At 43.6% G+C, this 12,053-nt stretch overlaps 1 protein-coding gene across 1 annotated transcript in view; it reads right to left on the bottom strand.

Moving 5' to 3' along the window:
- The window catches only part of COL26A1 (collagen type XXVI alpha 1 chain), a gene marked incomplete at both ends in the record, with an annotated part of 153,290 nt that overhangs the window by 5,598 nt on the left and 135,639 nt on the right, over nt 1-12,053 (bottom strand). The window contains 4 exons of the mRNA XM_079545014.1: nt 775-819; nt 4,412-4,474; nt 6,925-6,986; nt 8,445-8,537. Of these exons, the coding sequence (XP_079401140.1) occupies nt 775-819; nt 4,412-4,474; nt 6,925-6,986; nt 8,445-8,537 (263 nt within the window). The remainder of the gene's footprint in view (nt 1-774; nt 820-4,411; nt 4,475-6,924; nt 6,987-8,444; nt 8,538-12,053) is intronic.

Below are 12,053 nucleotides of genomic sequence, written 5' to 3'. Positions count from 1 at the left end.
GCTTGGCAGATCAAGGTGCAAGAGGACACTGAGAGCAGCTGATGTACCTTGGGTTAACAGTGCCCTTTGAGCTCTGGTAGTGCCAGGAACCTCACAGGGCAGGGAAGAGATTCTGTCTGCCAGACTTTGGCTAGAGGGGATCTGCAAATACTGCATATCTCCTCCATTGGCATGTTGCCTTCCTGATCACTGCTCTCCACCTCTGACCTGTTAACAGGACTTTGCCAGCAGTCCTTTCCTGCAGTGCACTTGATGCCATTGACTGCCCTGTTGACAAAAGACCATTAGCAGAAGATGGCTGGTAAGGCTGCAGACATAGATGCTACCTTGCTTTGCACTGTGCAGTTAGGGCTTCCCATGAGGCAAACGCTATCAACAGAACAACTGAACTTAGAGCAAGTAACCTCCTCTCCTAAAAAAAATCAATGGGAATCTGGCTGCTCTGTGATACTTCCGGCTCTAGAAGGAAGACTCACAGCAGCAAGGTACCAGCTCCACTCCTTGAGCCACCCAAGGTGGAGAAAGCCTATGGGATCACTCTGACACATTCCACATTTCAGTGCTATGTTTCGCATTCCATTTGCAGAGGAATACTTAAGGTAAAGCTTCTTGTTGAGCAAATCTCTGAGCTGGAGTCAGTTGACCTGAGCATTGTATCTGAGAGCTGGCTGAACCAGCTGCAGACCAGCTCAGTGTTTTTTTATGGTACCAGACATGCCAGGCAGGTACCAAACCCAACTGAGTCTCGTACACACCCGCAAGTACATCACTTACAGGAAATCCCTTAATGCCCCTCTCTCCAGTCAGACCTGCTTGCCCCTGTTGGAAATAAAGTAAGTGTCATTAGGAGATGTTTTTCCATTTGACAAGAACACAGTGTCATTTTTTACTAGTGGAATTAAGATGGCTTAATGAAAAACCTTACACTTGGGATAATAAGAAGAAATTCCTTTCCCTTGACATTATCACTTAGAGACAGCAAAAGGGGGTCATGGTTTTCTGTCAAGCATCAGCTCCAAATCCCATCACACTTCAGGGAAGTTCGGTTAAATACTGAGCTACTCCACTCAGTACCCTCTCCATAAGATGATTAGCAATTTCTTGAACTTTACAGCAGTCAGTTATATTATAGCAGGAAGGAATTTGGCTGGAGATTCGTTTCTCACAAAGACAGAGCATTCTTCTCTCTAGTAAAACAGACAGGCTGATGCTGCCCCAGACAGCAAACAGAGCCCAGGACTCCCACAGAGCACTGATTTAATCTGCCTCCTGCTCCACACACACGTCCCCGCGTTAACTCCAGCAGCTACTGATCAAACCCACACGCAGTATTTTGGTTGATTTGTTTCTTTTTCCTGCTGTGCTGATTTTCACATTGTTCTCTGTGCTTTCTTTCTTTCTTTTTGGCTAAACTAAAACATTTTGGAACCGTATGTGTTGGTGGAATGAAACGCCATCAAATTCAACATCTTTTTAGTGCCTGTTTTCCTCTGCAGCTCTGGTTGCCCACCCCAGAACATGCTGGAGCAGAGCAGAATCCCTAACTAGGAGAAAAGCTATAGATTATTTCATGAGAGAGCAGGGGCAGGGCAAAGGGAGGCAAAATTTAAAAGCATCTTAAGAAATCTATTGATGAAACAGCCACACACTGAAACCGGCTCTTTTCCCTAAACATAAACAGAAACAAACCCATCCTTTTGTTCCTCAAAAATCATCTAGCTGGCGGCAGCTTTTTGTAGCATTTGCCAAAAAGGGAGAGCTGCTTTGTTACTCTGTCCATCCCACTGCTGCTTTGTAGAACACAAATGGGCCTTGGGCATCTCAAAACATTACTGTGGAGACCTGTGCAATGCACAGCCAGACAGCATCAGACAAAGGCCCACACTGACACAGAGAGCGCCAGGAGGAAGCCCAGTTTGTCAGGTGCTCTGAGCATCTTCAAAGGGAAATGCTTGGATTCTGCACTGGAAGGAGCAAGGGCTGTGAAAAAAGCACAGGCAAGCAGCAAACCACAGAGAGGAGACATAACAACACACTAGAAATACATAAACAGACTGTTCTCGGTGTCCAGGGGGAACAGAAAAGGATGTTATCAGCTTAAAGGGGATCAAAGGATATTTAGGTTGGATGTTAGAAATATCTTTTATCCCAGGCCCTCAAGAACTGTACCTCTGCAGACTGCCTGCGGATGATGTGACGCATCCCTCGCTGGCACTCGTTAAGAATTAGATGAACAGAGACTGATCATGAGTGGCACACACAAATGTGCCATCGAGGGGATGTGCTCAGACTGCTTCAGGTCTCTTTCTACATCTGTTCTTTCGGAGATTAAGCAGGAAGAATGTATAATAACATTTTCTCATACCTCAACAGATATTGTCAACCCTCCTCTGCTTTTCTTTGCAGCTGCACAGCTCCTCCGCTCCGTGTAAAGCCAGCCCTAATTTGTATCCACCAAACCCCAAATTGCAGCATGTAGTTGTCAAAACCAGCATTCAAATCCACACTCACAAAAGACAAAAAGCACACAGAACGTCCTACAGAAATTCTGCCAGAAAAAGCGATCAGCTCTGCTTTCCGTGCTAAGAAAGAAAGGACAGGAAACAGCATTTTTCTATTTAGGAAAGCATTGTGTATTTGAAAATCTCATTTGTCCCAAACCTAGAAGGAGAGGTACAGCTCTGAATATATACGAGCAAGGAATGAGATCAGAGTCTCAAGCATTTGTACTGAATGTGGACACTGTGCATCACAGCTTTTGTTTCAGAGGAAGTGCAGTAACACTCTTAGCAATATGACCAACCACAAACTAAAGCACCGTGTTCAGGGAATCATTGAGGAAGAGCTCTTACCAGTTTCCTGGATGGAAATTAGACACCTTGTTAAATGGCATGCTTCCTTCTTTTCTTTTTAAACTGGAAGTTAGCATTTAATGGCAACAAGCTGTAGTGGCTAGCCTGTACTGAAATTACAGTTACGGTTTCACTCTTTATTAGAACTTTAGGCTCAGAAATGCATTAGAGTCTAATCTATTAGTAAAGCCAATAAATGCCCAAAGTGGGTGACCTGCATAAGATGCTCTCTTTCAGGTGGTTTCTTATGTAAGAATGGGGACCAAGAACCCATAAAATGGGCAAAGATGCTCAAATAAATACGAGTTTTTTGAAAGCATATCTACTCCAGTCTCAGATATCCTCTTCTCTTTCATGTGAAGTCCCTCAGGAGAACATGAAACAACCCACCTGGGCCTTGCACAGTCTGGACAGAGGAACATAAGTATTTCACTAGTTATTCTCATGAATTCAAAAAGTCACCAAATAGGAGTAAACCAATTTGTATTTGCCTTTTTTAGCACCTTTGGTCACCCCTCTGTTTTTTTGGATTGGAATACTGAGCAGAAAAAAAGGAGAAAAGGAGATGCGCATCATCTACAGCTACCTACCTGCAGGCAGTGACCTCCAACGTGATGGTAAAAGTGGCACTTGGAAGAGAATTTGTTCCCTACAGCTGCAGCACAAGAGCATGCCTATACAGCCACCACTGCAGATATCTTTTTCTTTTTTTCCTAACAGGTGCCAGCCAACATTTTTCTTCTCTCTTTCTTTAATTCTTTGACCGTTCCACAGTAGGGTCTCACTAACCACAGTCCATCTGCGCCCACTTCCACATTTTGCAGATCTCACTGCTCAATGCTTGCACCATGTACTAAGATCTCTGGTGATTTTGTGTCCCTAGTGCTTCTCAGAAGCAATTTCAAAGACCGTGGCCTTTTGGAGAGTAAGCTTGACAGAAACAGCTGTAGGCCAAACTGCCATCTGAAACCCTTCCTTAAATGCTGGAGTGGGGATCTGACATGGATAGATCCTTGTTAAGATTTTTCTCTGTTCGTTCCTAAATTTCATCTGTGTGCAAATAATATTCCAACAGCCCTTCTTGCTACAGTTATTATCATTTGACATAACCCATTGAGGACTGAGGTATAGCAAACTTTCTAAATAAATTAAGAGCATCACTTGACCTGGGGAACAACTTTGGTTCAGGAGAAGTTTGATGAGCTTTTACTGCATTACCATCACAGATGGAAGTCATCAGAACATCTAAAACAGTCCACACTAAAGAGCTTTGGTTGGCAGAAGAAGGCTGGCCTCTGCCAGGTTTAACATTCCAAGTATTTATTACCTCTATCTCCTTAGGGAACACCAGACACTATGTAAGTTATTCAGTCTTTTATCTGTATGGGAAACCTTCATCTTGTTGGTTTGTTTTGGGTTTTTTTTTGCAAAAGACTTAGAAATTCTACATTTAAAATTGGTCATGGCTGCAGTCCCACAGAATCTGAAAGAGTTGTATAAATTTCTAAGGCATTCACCCAGATCTCGCTGGGAATCCCTCCACACATGTAAAACCTTACCCTCTCTCCCCGGTCTCCTTTGGAGCCTTTGGGCCCAGGTTGTCCTGGAGAGCCTGGTAAGCCCTAGAAGAGATGCATGACAAGAAGAATTTAGTTTCTATTGCACATCCATTATGAAGATATAGCCAATACATTTCCCAGTGATCCTCAGCTTCTGTAAACCCCATATATGCATTAAGTGACTAGGCTGGATTCTTGTTTGCCCTCAAGCAATAACAATGGAAGCTTTTTGCAGATACCTTAAGCCCTATATTTTCTACATATCCCTCTTTTTAGTTCTCTTAATGAACTGCATGCTGCTGATATAACATTTTGTGAAGGGTCAGTGTGACAGGATAGTTCTTGTTCTCAGTGACTGAGAAGAAATTAACAAATAGGTGGTATGGTTAGCCTAAAAATCCCCGCTGCTTTCTCCCCTCTTCATAATTGCCTCAGTGGGTGGCATGAGTAACCATACATACCTGAAAATTAATTGGATTGTGTAGTGGAAATTATTTTGAAGCGATTCACTCACCCTAATAAACAATTTTCAAATTAAGCCCAATCTCTACTAATAATTTTGCTCCCTGGGTTGAGTAAATCTATAAAGCAAATCACCAATGGTTATGAAGGGTGTTGTCTCCAGACTTCTACTAATTGAACTGCTCTGCAGAAATTGATCCAAATTCTTAAATTACCCACCCAGTGAAGCCACAGTGAGAAACCAGGCAGGAAGAGAACAACACTGTTTGTTTCTATTTACCATGTCAGCTGCACATGACCGTATGCAAGATGCTTTTTTCCACCTCAAGTAACTTGAACTTGAAGTCCTTGGAGACTGCAGCACAAGGAACCCCAGCTCCACTTCAGGCAGCTGCTGCTTCACGCTGACTTGTTTAACAGCAGCCCCCACTACCCACCACCTCTCAGCATCCAGAGAAATGGGCTTTCTAGCACAGCTGCCAGGAACCTCAGCTTGTAGTTAAGTGGCCTGACAAGGTCAGGCCTTAGTGTTTCAAAGGACAGTGGGAGGAACGCTCTCCCAATTTCAGGATTTTGAGGGACTAATGGAGAAGCACTCTCTCAGCTTCATCTGGGAGGCAGCCCTGCTCACCATTATCACGTTGCTCCTTGCCTGCAGTCAGTCCAACAAGCTCACCACCAACTTGTGCAAGATGGCAGCTTAGCTACACCACCTCTGTATCCACAAAAGATGCAGAGATTCAAGCATGATACAGGAGGTTAACCAGGGCTGGCAAGCAAGGTAGGGCACAGACCAGATTTGGCCTTATGTCAAAAAGCAGCGTGAACAAAGCTCAAGTGTCCATAGGTGACCTCTGCACCTGACAGCTCTCTACATTCGACTTCAGTGTGTGTTTGCAGAGGGATGCTCAAAGAATACTGAACTAAACAAGTCTCTTGTTAAAAATAAAAAATTTATAATGCCTGCTGCATGTGAAAAAGCCAGACTCTATTAAAGAACCTATTCATGAATTGTGAATTACCTTATATTTAATCACGTTAAACTGCAACTGTCGTTTTGCTGCCAAACTTCCCACTGTGTTCATATCTATCTGGAGTTTCTCACCGCTCTCCAGAGCATTCACTAATTGAAATGATTCTGCTACACTGGCAAAATTTCACTAACTTGCTCTCATTGCTTCTTCAAAGTGATTAATAAATACATAGTAGAAGTCTCCTTTCTCTACTTTCCAGCAATCCCAAACCTGTCATATCAGGATCTAAGTCACATCCGTTGTCTAAATTACTTCACCTTTCTTTCTCTTCTGTACTCCTCAGTCACTTTTACCTCTTTAATTCAAGTAAGATACCTAATATAGACGTATCTGTTGTCGCTGGTTTGCCTCTACAGTAGGAAACATTCATCCCAAACTGGAGTCCTGTTGTATCAGCCAACCACCATCTGCAGCAGTTTGGCCACTCATTATTCATCATAACCTTCATTTTTTCAACTCCATGTGGCTATTTTGCCCTTCCACCATAAAACATTCTTTTGACTGAGTTTACAATTCTCCATAATTATCCTCCCCCCCACAATTTCAGTATCAATATCTAATGAATCAAACTGATTGGAATTTGTGAAGTTTGTACTGAATGGAAAGTGCTATTTCCAATAAATTAGGATGAAGAAATTCACCTTGGTGAACTGGTGAATTCTCAATGACACATTTTTCCTCTTTTATGTGTTCCACAGGAAATGCAGTGCTTTTCTATCACAATGTTAGTAAAGCCCACATCAAATCCTTTGCATCAACTCAGGCTACGGTGAAATGTTTTGACACCGTAGCAGCAAGATATGTTGTTACGATTGAGGGAAAACCTGGAAAGTAGAACCATTTCAACTTCTTAACCCAGTTCATTATGAAAGACAGGTATGAAAATCACAGACTTTCATGAGGAGCTAGGCACTGCATCTAAGACCTATAAAATAGTTCTTCTCTTTCTGAAATGAGAAGATGCTCCACACCTACCCCCCAACTCTGCCCCTCAACCCAAAGCAGGAAAACCCTTACTTGTGATCCAGGGACTCCGATAGGTCCTGGAGGCCCTTTGGGTCCCGATGCACCTGGTGGTCCTGGTGGGAATCATCAGTTGAGACAATGTTAAGGAGACTTAGAAGGCTCTTAAATTTCAAACATACGCGTTTCCTTTTGTTGTTCTACTTCATCTCCAGTGGGTGAGAGACATTCATTGATCCCAAGACTGCAGCATAAGTACTACATCATGCACTGGATTCTTGGACACCCATATCCTAATATCACACGTGCCTCAGGGAAGCTCTTAGAGCTTGGGGAGGAAAAAAAAGGTGAAAGTAGGCAGGAAGGATGACAGTAAGGTGCTGCAAAATAACAGCTCTGAAGAAATCTTAAGCTAGATCCATGAAACATCAGAGCAGACTGCTGTTTTAGAAATGGAGGAAGTCCTGTAGGTGGCCAGGGAAGTCTGCAAGTCTGCATGAGTCAGTCTCTGGTGCTGATGAACACAAAGGAGACAGAGGTTGGATGTAGCCAGAACGAGAAGCCAACTGTGGCAAAGCAAAGCACTCTTTTGTTCTTTGCACGCTCACTTCAGTAGCAAAAAAGTTCTTTTTAAGTCTGTATCACAGAAGAGGCCGTTTCCAGGACATGTTAAACACTGCCTGAACAGGTCAAATTGTTTTACAGTCACAGAACAAATTCATTACTTTTGGAAAGATAATTATATCCCAACTGCAGCTGTTAAATTGTACCTGGAAATGAGAGACAGGATATTTGCTTAGTCTGAATTTAGTAATACTCCTCTCTGCTTTGGTTGTCAAAACCCTTGAGATGAAACAACGCAGACACCATGTACAAAGTACAGCTGAATTAGCCTCAATCATTAATGCACCATACAAATGCTTAAGTCGGAGAATAAAGGAACTGAAGGATAAATTAAAGGCCCTCATAATGAAAGGAAAAGTTTTCTGCAACTGATGTGAGTTCGCTCCTAAATATGTATCATACTGGGAAATGCTGATGTTTGCAGGAATATTATCATTTAATCCACCTATCAGCACTGAGAAACACAAGATTTGCTACTGAATTTTGGTCCTAGATTCTGATGTCAGTTATATTGGTGCAAATCTGGAGTAGCTCAAACCATCTCCAAAGTGTGCAGAGATATCACTGAGAACAGCTGGTCAGATCCTGCTCAGTAGAGCTCTACAGCAACCAGACAGGATTGCACCAGCAGTGAGAACAGCTCTGCTCCCACAGAGGAATTCAAAGGGCAACCCACTCTTAAAGGCACTCTTCAATTATTCCCTTCTCAGAGTACGTCCTCTCAAAGCAGCAAGGAAACATTAGAAGTCTCAAGAAAAATCTGCCTCTGTAAACAGATAAGAACTGGTTACTTCTTGCCGTCCTACCCACTACCCATGGCTCCACAGCCCTTCCACTGAGGACCACATGCTTTCCCCGCAGGCATCCCACAGCACATTTCCTCTCCCCCTCAGATTCTTTTGCTCCTCTTCCCCATCACTACAGCTTTGCAGCTCAACTGAGTGCATTACCTGGGGGTCCCACAGGGCCCGGTGCTCCCCGTGGTCCTGGCAGGCCAGCCATGATGGTATCTATGACGGTGGAAGCCAACTGGGGTTCTCCATCTGTGTTAAAAAGCAGAACAGTCAGTGCCCCTGCAGCAAGAGCCGCCCAGTCCCAGGACCTTCTCTCCAAAACCCTCTGGCGCCTGTTGCTGGTGAAGGGCAGGCAGAGCTTCTGGATGCAAGATCTGGACTCCAGGAGCAATCCAAGAGCATAGGCTGTATCCCCCAGATCTCATCCCATCTCTTCTAAGCCCTGAAGAATTGTCCTTTCTGTCCAAAAACTGGTGTTCCTGCACACCCATATTGTATTACCTTTGGAATGCTGAAGCAGTTTAAAAGTAGCTCTGCACTGTACAGCAATAATTATTTTAGCTTGTGCAGGTCTGGGGAACGGGTGGAGATGGGAGCAGAGCAGGGAGAGGGAAGCCATTAGCAGAAACTGGAGTAATGTTGTGCTTTTGCACATCTTTCTTAGTCGTCTCCTGCTGGGAGTAAAGCTCGTCACTCTGTAGCTGTCACATCTTTGAACCACTGGGCTTACCACTTTGGTTGGTAACTGAAGAGAAAAAAAAACAACTACATATGAAAGAAAAGCACCCCTTTTTCTTGCAAAATCACCATCGACCAGTCTGTTCCCTGCCGACCTGCACTGCAGCATGCCAGCAGTCCGTGGGGTATCTGTACAGCAGCATCTTTCATCCTGAGCATCCCACAGTACTGCTTGACAGTGTGGAAACCAAGGCATGAAAATGCCACAACTGGCAAAGACACCAATTACACAAAGCAAGGAAGGGAACCCCCAGGTCTTGATGCTATGAAGATTCACAATCCATTGTGAATCCTGGCCAGCGCTACAGAGCCAACAGCAGGTTTCCTGATTATGCCTGGAGATCTTGACTCTCTGTCAACCCTCTGAGAAGTCCACATTTTCCACATTTGGAGGCCACCAGAATGAAGAATGCCCATCTCTTTTTTCCTGCCCATGGTCTCAAACACCCTTTCACCCATCCCTTTAACTCATTATGCTGAAATTCTGGAGAACTTTTTGCAGGTGTAAAACTCTGCAGGTGGCTCAGTGCTCTACTGATGACAATATTAAATAATACCAGGAACATGGGAGGGATGCTTGTTTTCTCTGCAGGATTCAGCCACAACAACATGCAGTGGAATCTCCAGAAACATTATCAGACACATCACGAAGCCTTTTCAAACTCTGGAGCGCTGGCAACAACAGAGAAAATGTTCAATGTCCTTGTTTGAAGGCATCTCCAAGGGAAATTGTGAAATCTTTTTAACTGCCAGGGACGACAGTATATGTCTGCAATGCCCTCCTGGCAGCAGAGCAGCATGAGATCTAACCCAGGTCCCTCTGAGAACCAAATTTCGAGCCTAAAACTTGAATGTAACCAGGTATTTCTTAGACTATTGTTTCCAGACCCGTCCATTTTCCCTTCTTCACAAAACAGCTGAGACTGTTTTTTTGTTCAGAAGGGAAGGTACCCAAGTGAAGTGTGTAATCCAATTAATTTGAGTTTTATTTGACCATGTCAAAATCCATCATGGTTCGGGAGTAAGATGAGATTGGGAAACGAGCATCGAAGAGCAATTGCAGAGCCTTTTGTTTTTAAAGAACAAGTGGCCAACAAAATGAAATGTGTATCCACTGAGAGGAGGAGAGGATAGGCTACAAATGAACTGGGATTTAATTACTGCTGGAGGTAAACCAGGAACAAGCATTCGGGTTACAAAACATTCCTGCTAAGTGGTACGTTATTACAATGATGGAGTTATACCCCACAAATCCACCCACCCTGACATTAGATCCACTGGACTCAAAGTTATTTATGAAAGGCAATTTGGTAACTGTGACACAGAAGAGAGCAATGTCTCAGTTCTAACACTGAGCTGATTCTACACCACATACCTGATGCATGCTTTTGTAAGTGGCAGAGAAGGAAAGCAGTGCTGCAGCAGCGGCCCCAACAGAGGGGCAGGGCAGTCTGGCTTCTGGCTTGTATCTCATGTTTCTGACTAAGGGATAAATTCCCCCTTTATAAGCTTGATTTGTTGAGACAGGATGGAAATGAAGTAATCCTGTCCTAATTTCTTTCTGCTACCTGATCTGGAGGGAGACAACTGGGACCAATTTCTTTACCACCGCACTGTGAAACTGTGAGAAAATGTCTCCCCATTTTTGGCTTCTGCCTACTGATAAACATTGCCAACAAGAACTTATTGTGATTAATAAAGGCACATGCATTAACCACGTTCAGGCGGAACCAAACACTGCAGTATTAATAATAATCCAATACAGCTTTCTCACATCTCTGTGGGTGCACATGCCCATTACCAGGAATATGCTTCCCTCTGCTGTCAGCAGCTGGAATCTTGTGTTTATAGTTTTCAGATGTGCTCCATTAAAAAGAAAAAAAGAAAAGAAAAGAAAAAAGAAAAGAAAAGGAAAGGAAAACCTATGCAGGATTTGCAAGGCTAAGCTTTATTGGCTGTTGAGGATCAGCTTTCCACCAACCTGTGGTAGGCAAAATCAGCCAGCACGTAAGGAAAACATTAATTTTGTAAGAAACTGGTCTCAAAATTGCATAACTTTACCATGACCAGGCAGATGACTTATACTGGCAGATCAGTATTGAGATTTTTTTCTCTTAAACAACAGAACTTGTTACAGATTTTGGGCTCACATACCCAATGTCAGTACACCAACAAAACCAGCTTATTCCACGTAGTCTCTGCTGTACACATCTATAGGAAATTTCATCTCCACAGAACAGTACAGAGCCCTGCCTAAGCCCTGGAAGGAATTGGATGAACAATGTGCCCCCAGCAGACAGCCCTGCTGCACCCTTCTAACTCCTGCAATTCAGTGAGAGGGCAATATACAGGAGTTGGCAGTGCCTGGCTCACTCAACCACCACCGAAAGCTAAAGAAGGAGCACAAGGGACCCAAGGAAACCAAGGGACCCACCAATTAGCAGGTAACATTTATTTAATAAGTTACAAAACTGATTAAATAAAATTCTGCGACACAGAATTCCAGGGAGTGTAGAGCTTTCTGCTTCTTACATGACCTGAGTTACAAATGCAGGAGAGCCTGTCAGCTCCATCAGTGCCACTCTCCGCAACCGCGGTATTTGAATTCCATACAGCATTAGGGCTTCATTTGGAAACCTGTAGACAACATCAGTTGCTGAGTTCTCCCAAAAGTAGATAAATGAAGCAATGTGCTAAGATAAGTGTCCTGGCTACTACTTCTGCACCAAGAAATCCACTACAGGTAGGAAAAATACAGGGCTGCCCCAGGATGCAGCGGTCACCATTTGCTCATGGACTTCAAGTCCATGTGGGAGCCTGCTGCTGCCCAGTAGTGGCTGAATTAATACAGGTATTTATCCACTTGTTTACCTATTTCCCATTTTGGGACAATAGTGTTTACCCTTCTCATACATCAGCTGGGAAGGCCATGCAATCTATGTCCTTGCAAGCTTTTAAGCCTATCCATTATCTTGCAAGAGTTTAATTTAAATAGCGGCAGGAGGAAAGGGGCTGTGATGGTTCCTA

This window comes from Tetrao urogallus (assembly GCF_951394365.1).
Source record: "Tetrao urogallus genome assembly, chromosome: 20".
Classification (NCBI taxonomy): Eukaryota; Metazoa; Chordata; class Aves; order Galliformes; family Phasianidae; genus Tetrao; species Tetrao urogallus.
This window is presented reverse-complemented; position numbering and strand designations above follow the sequence as displayed.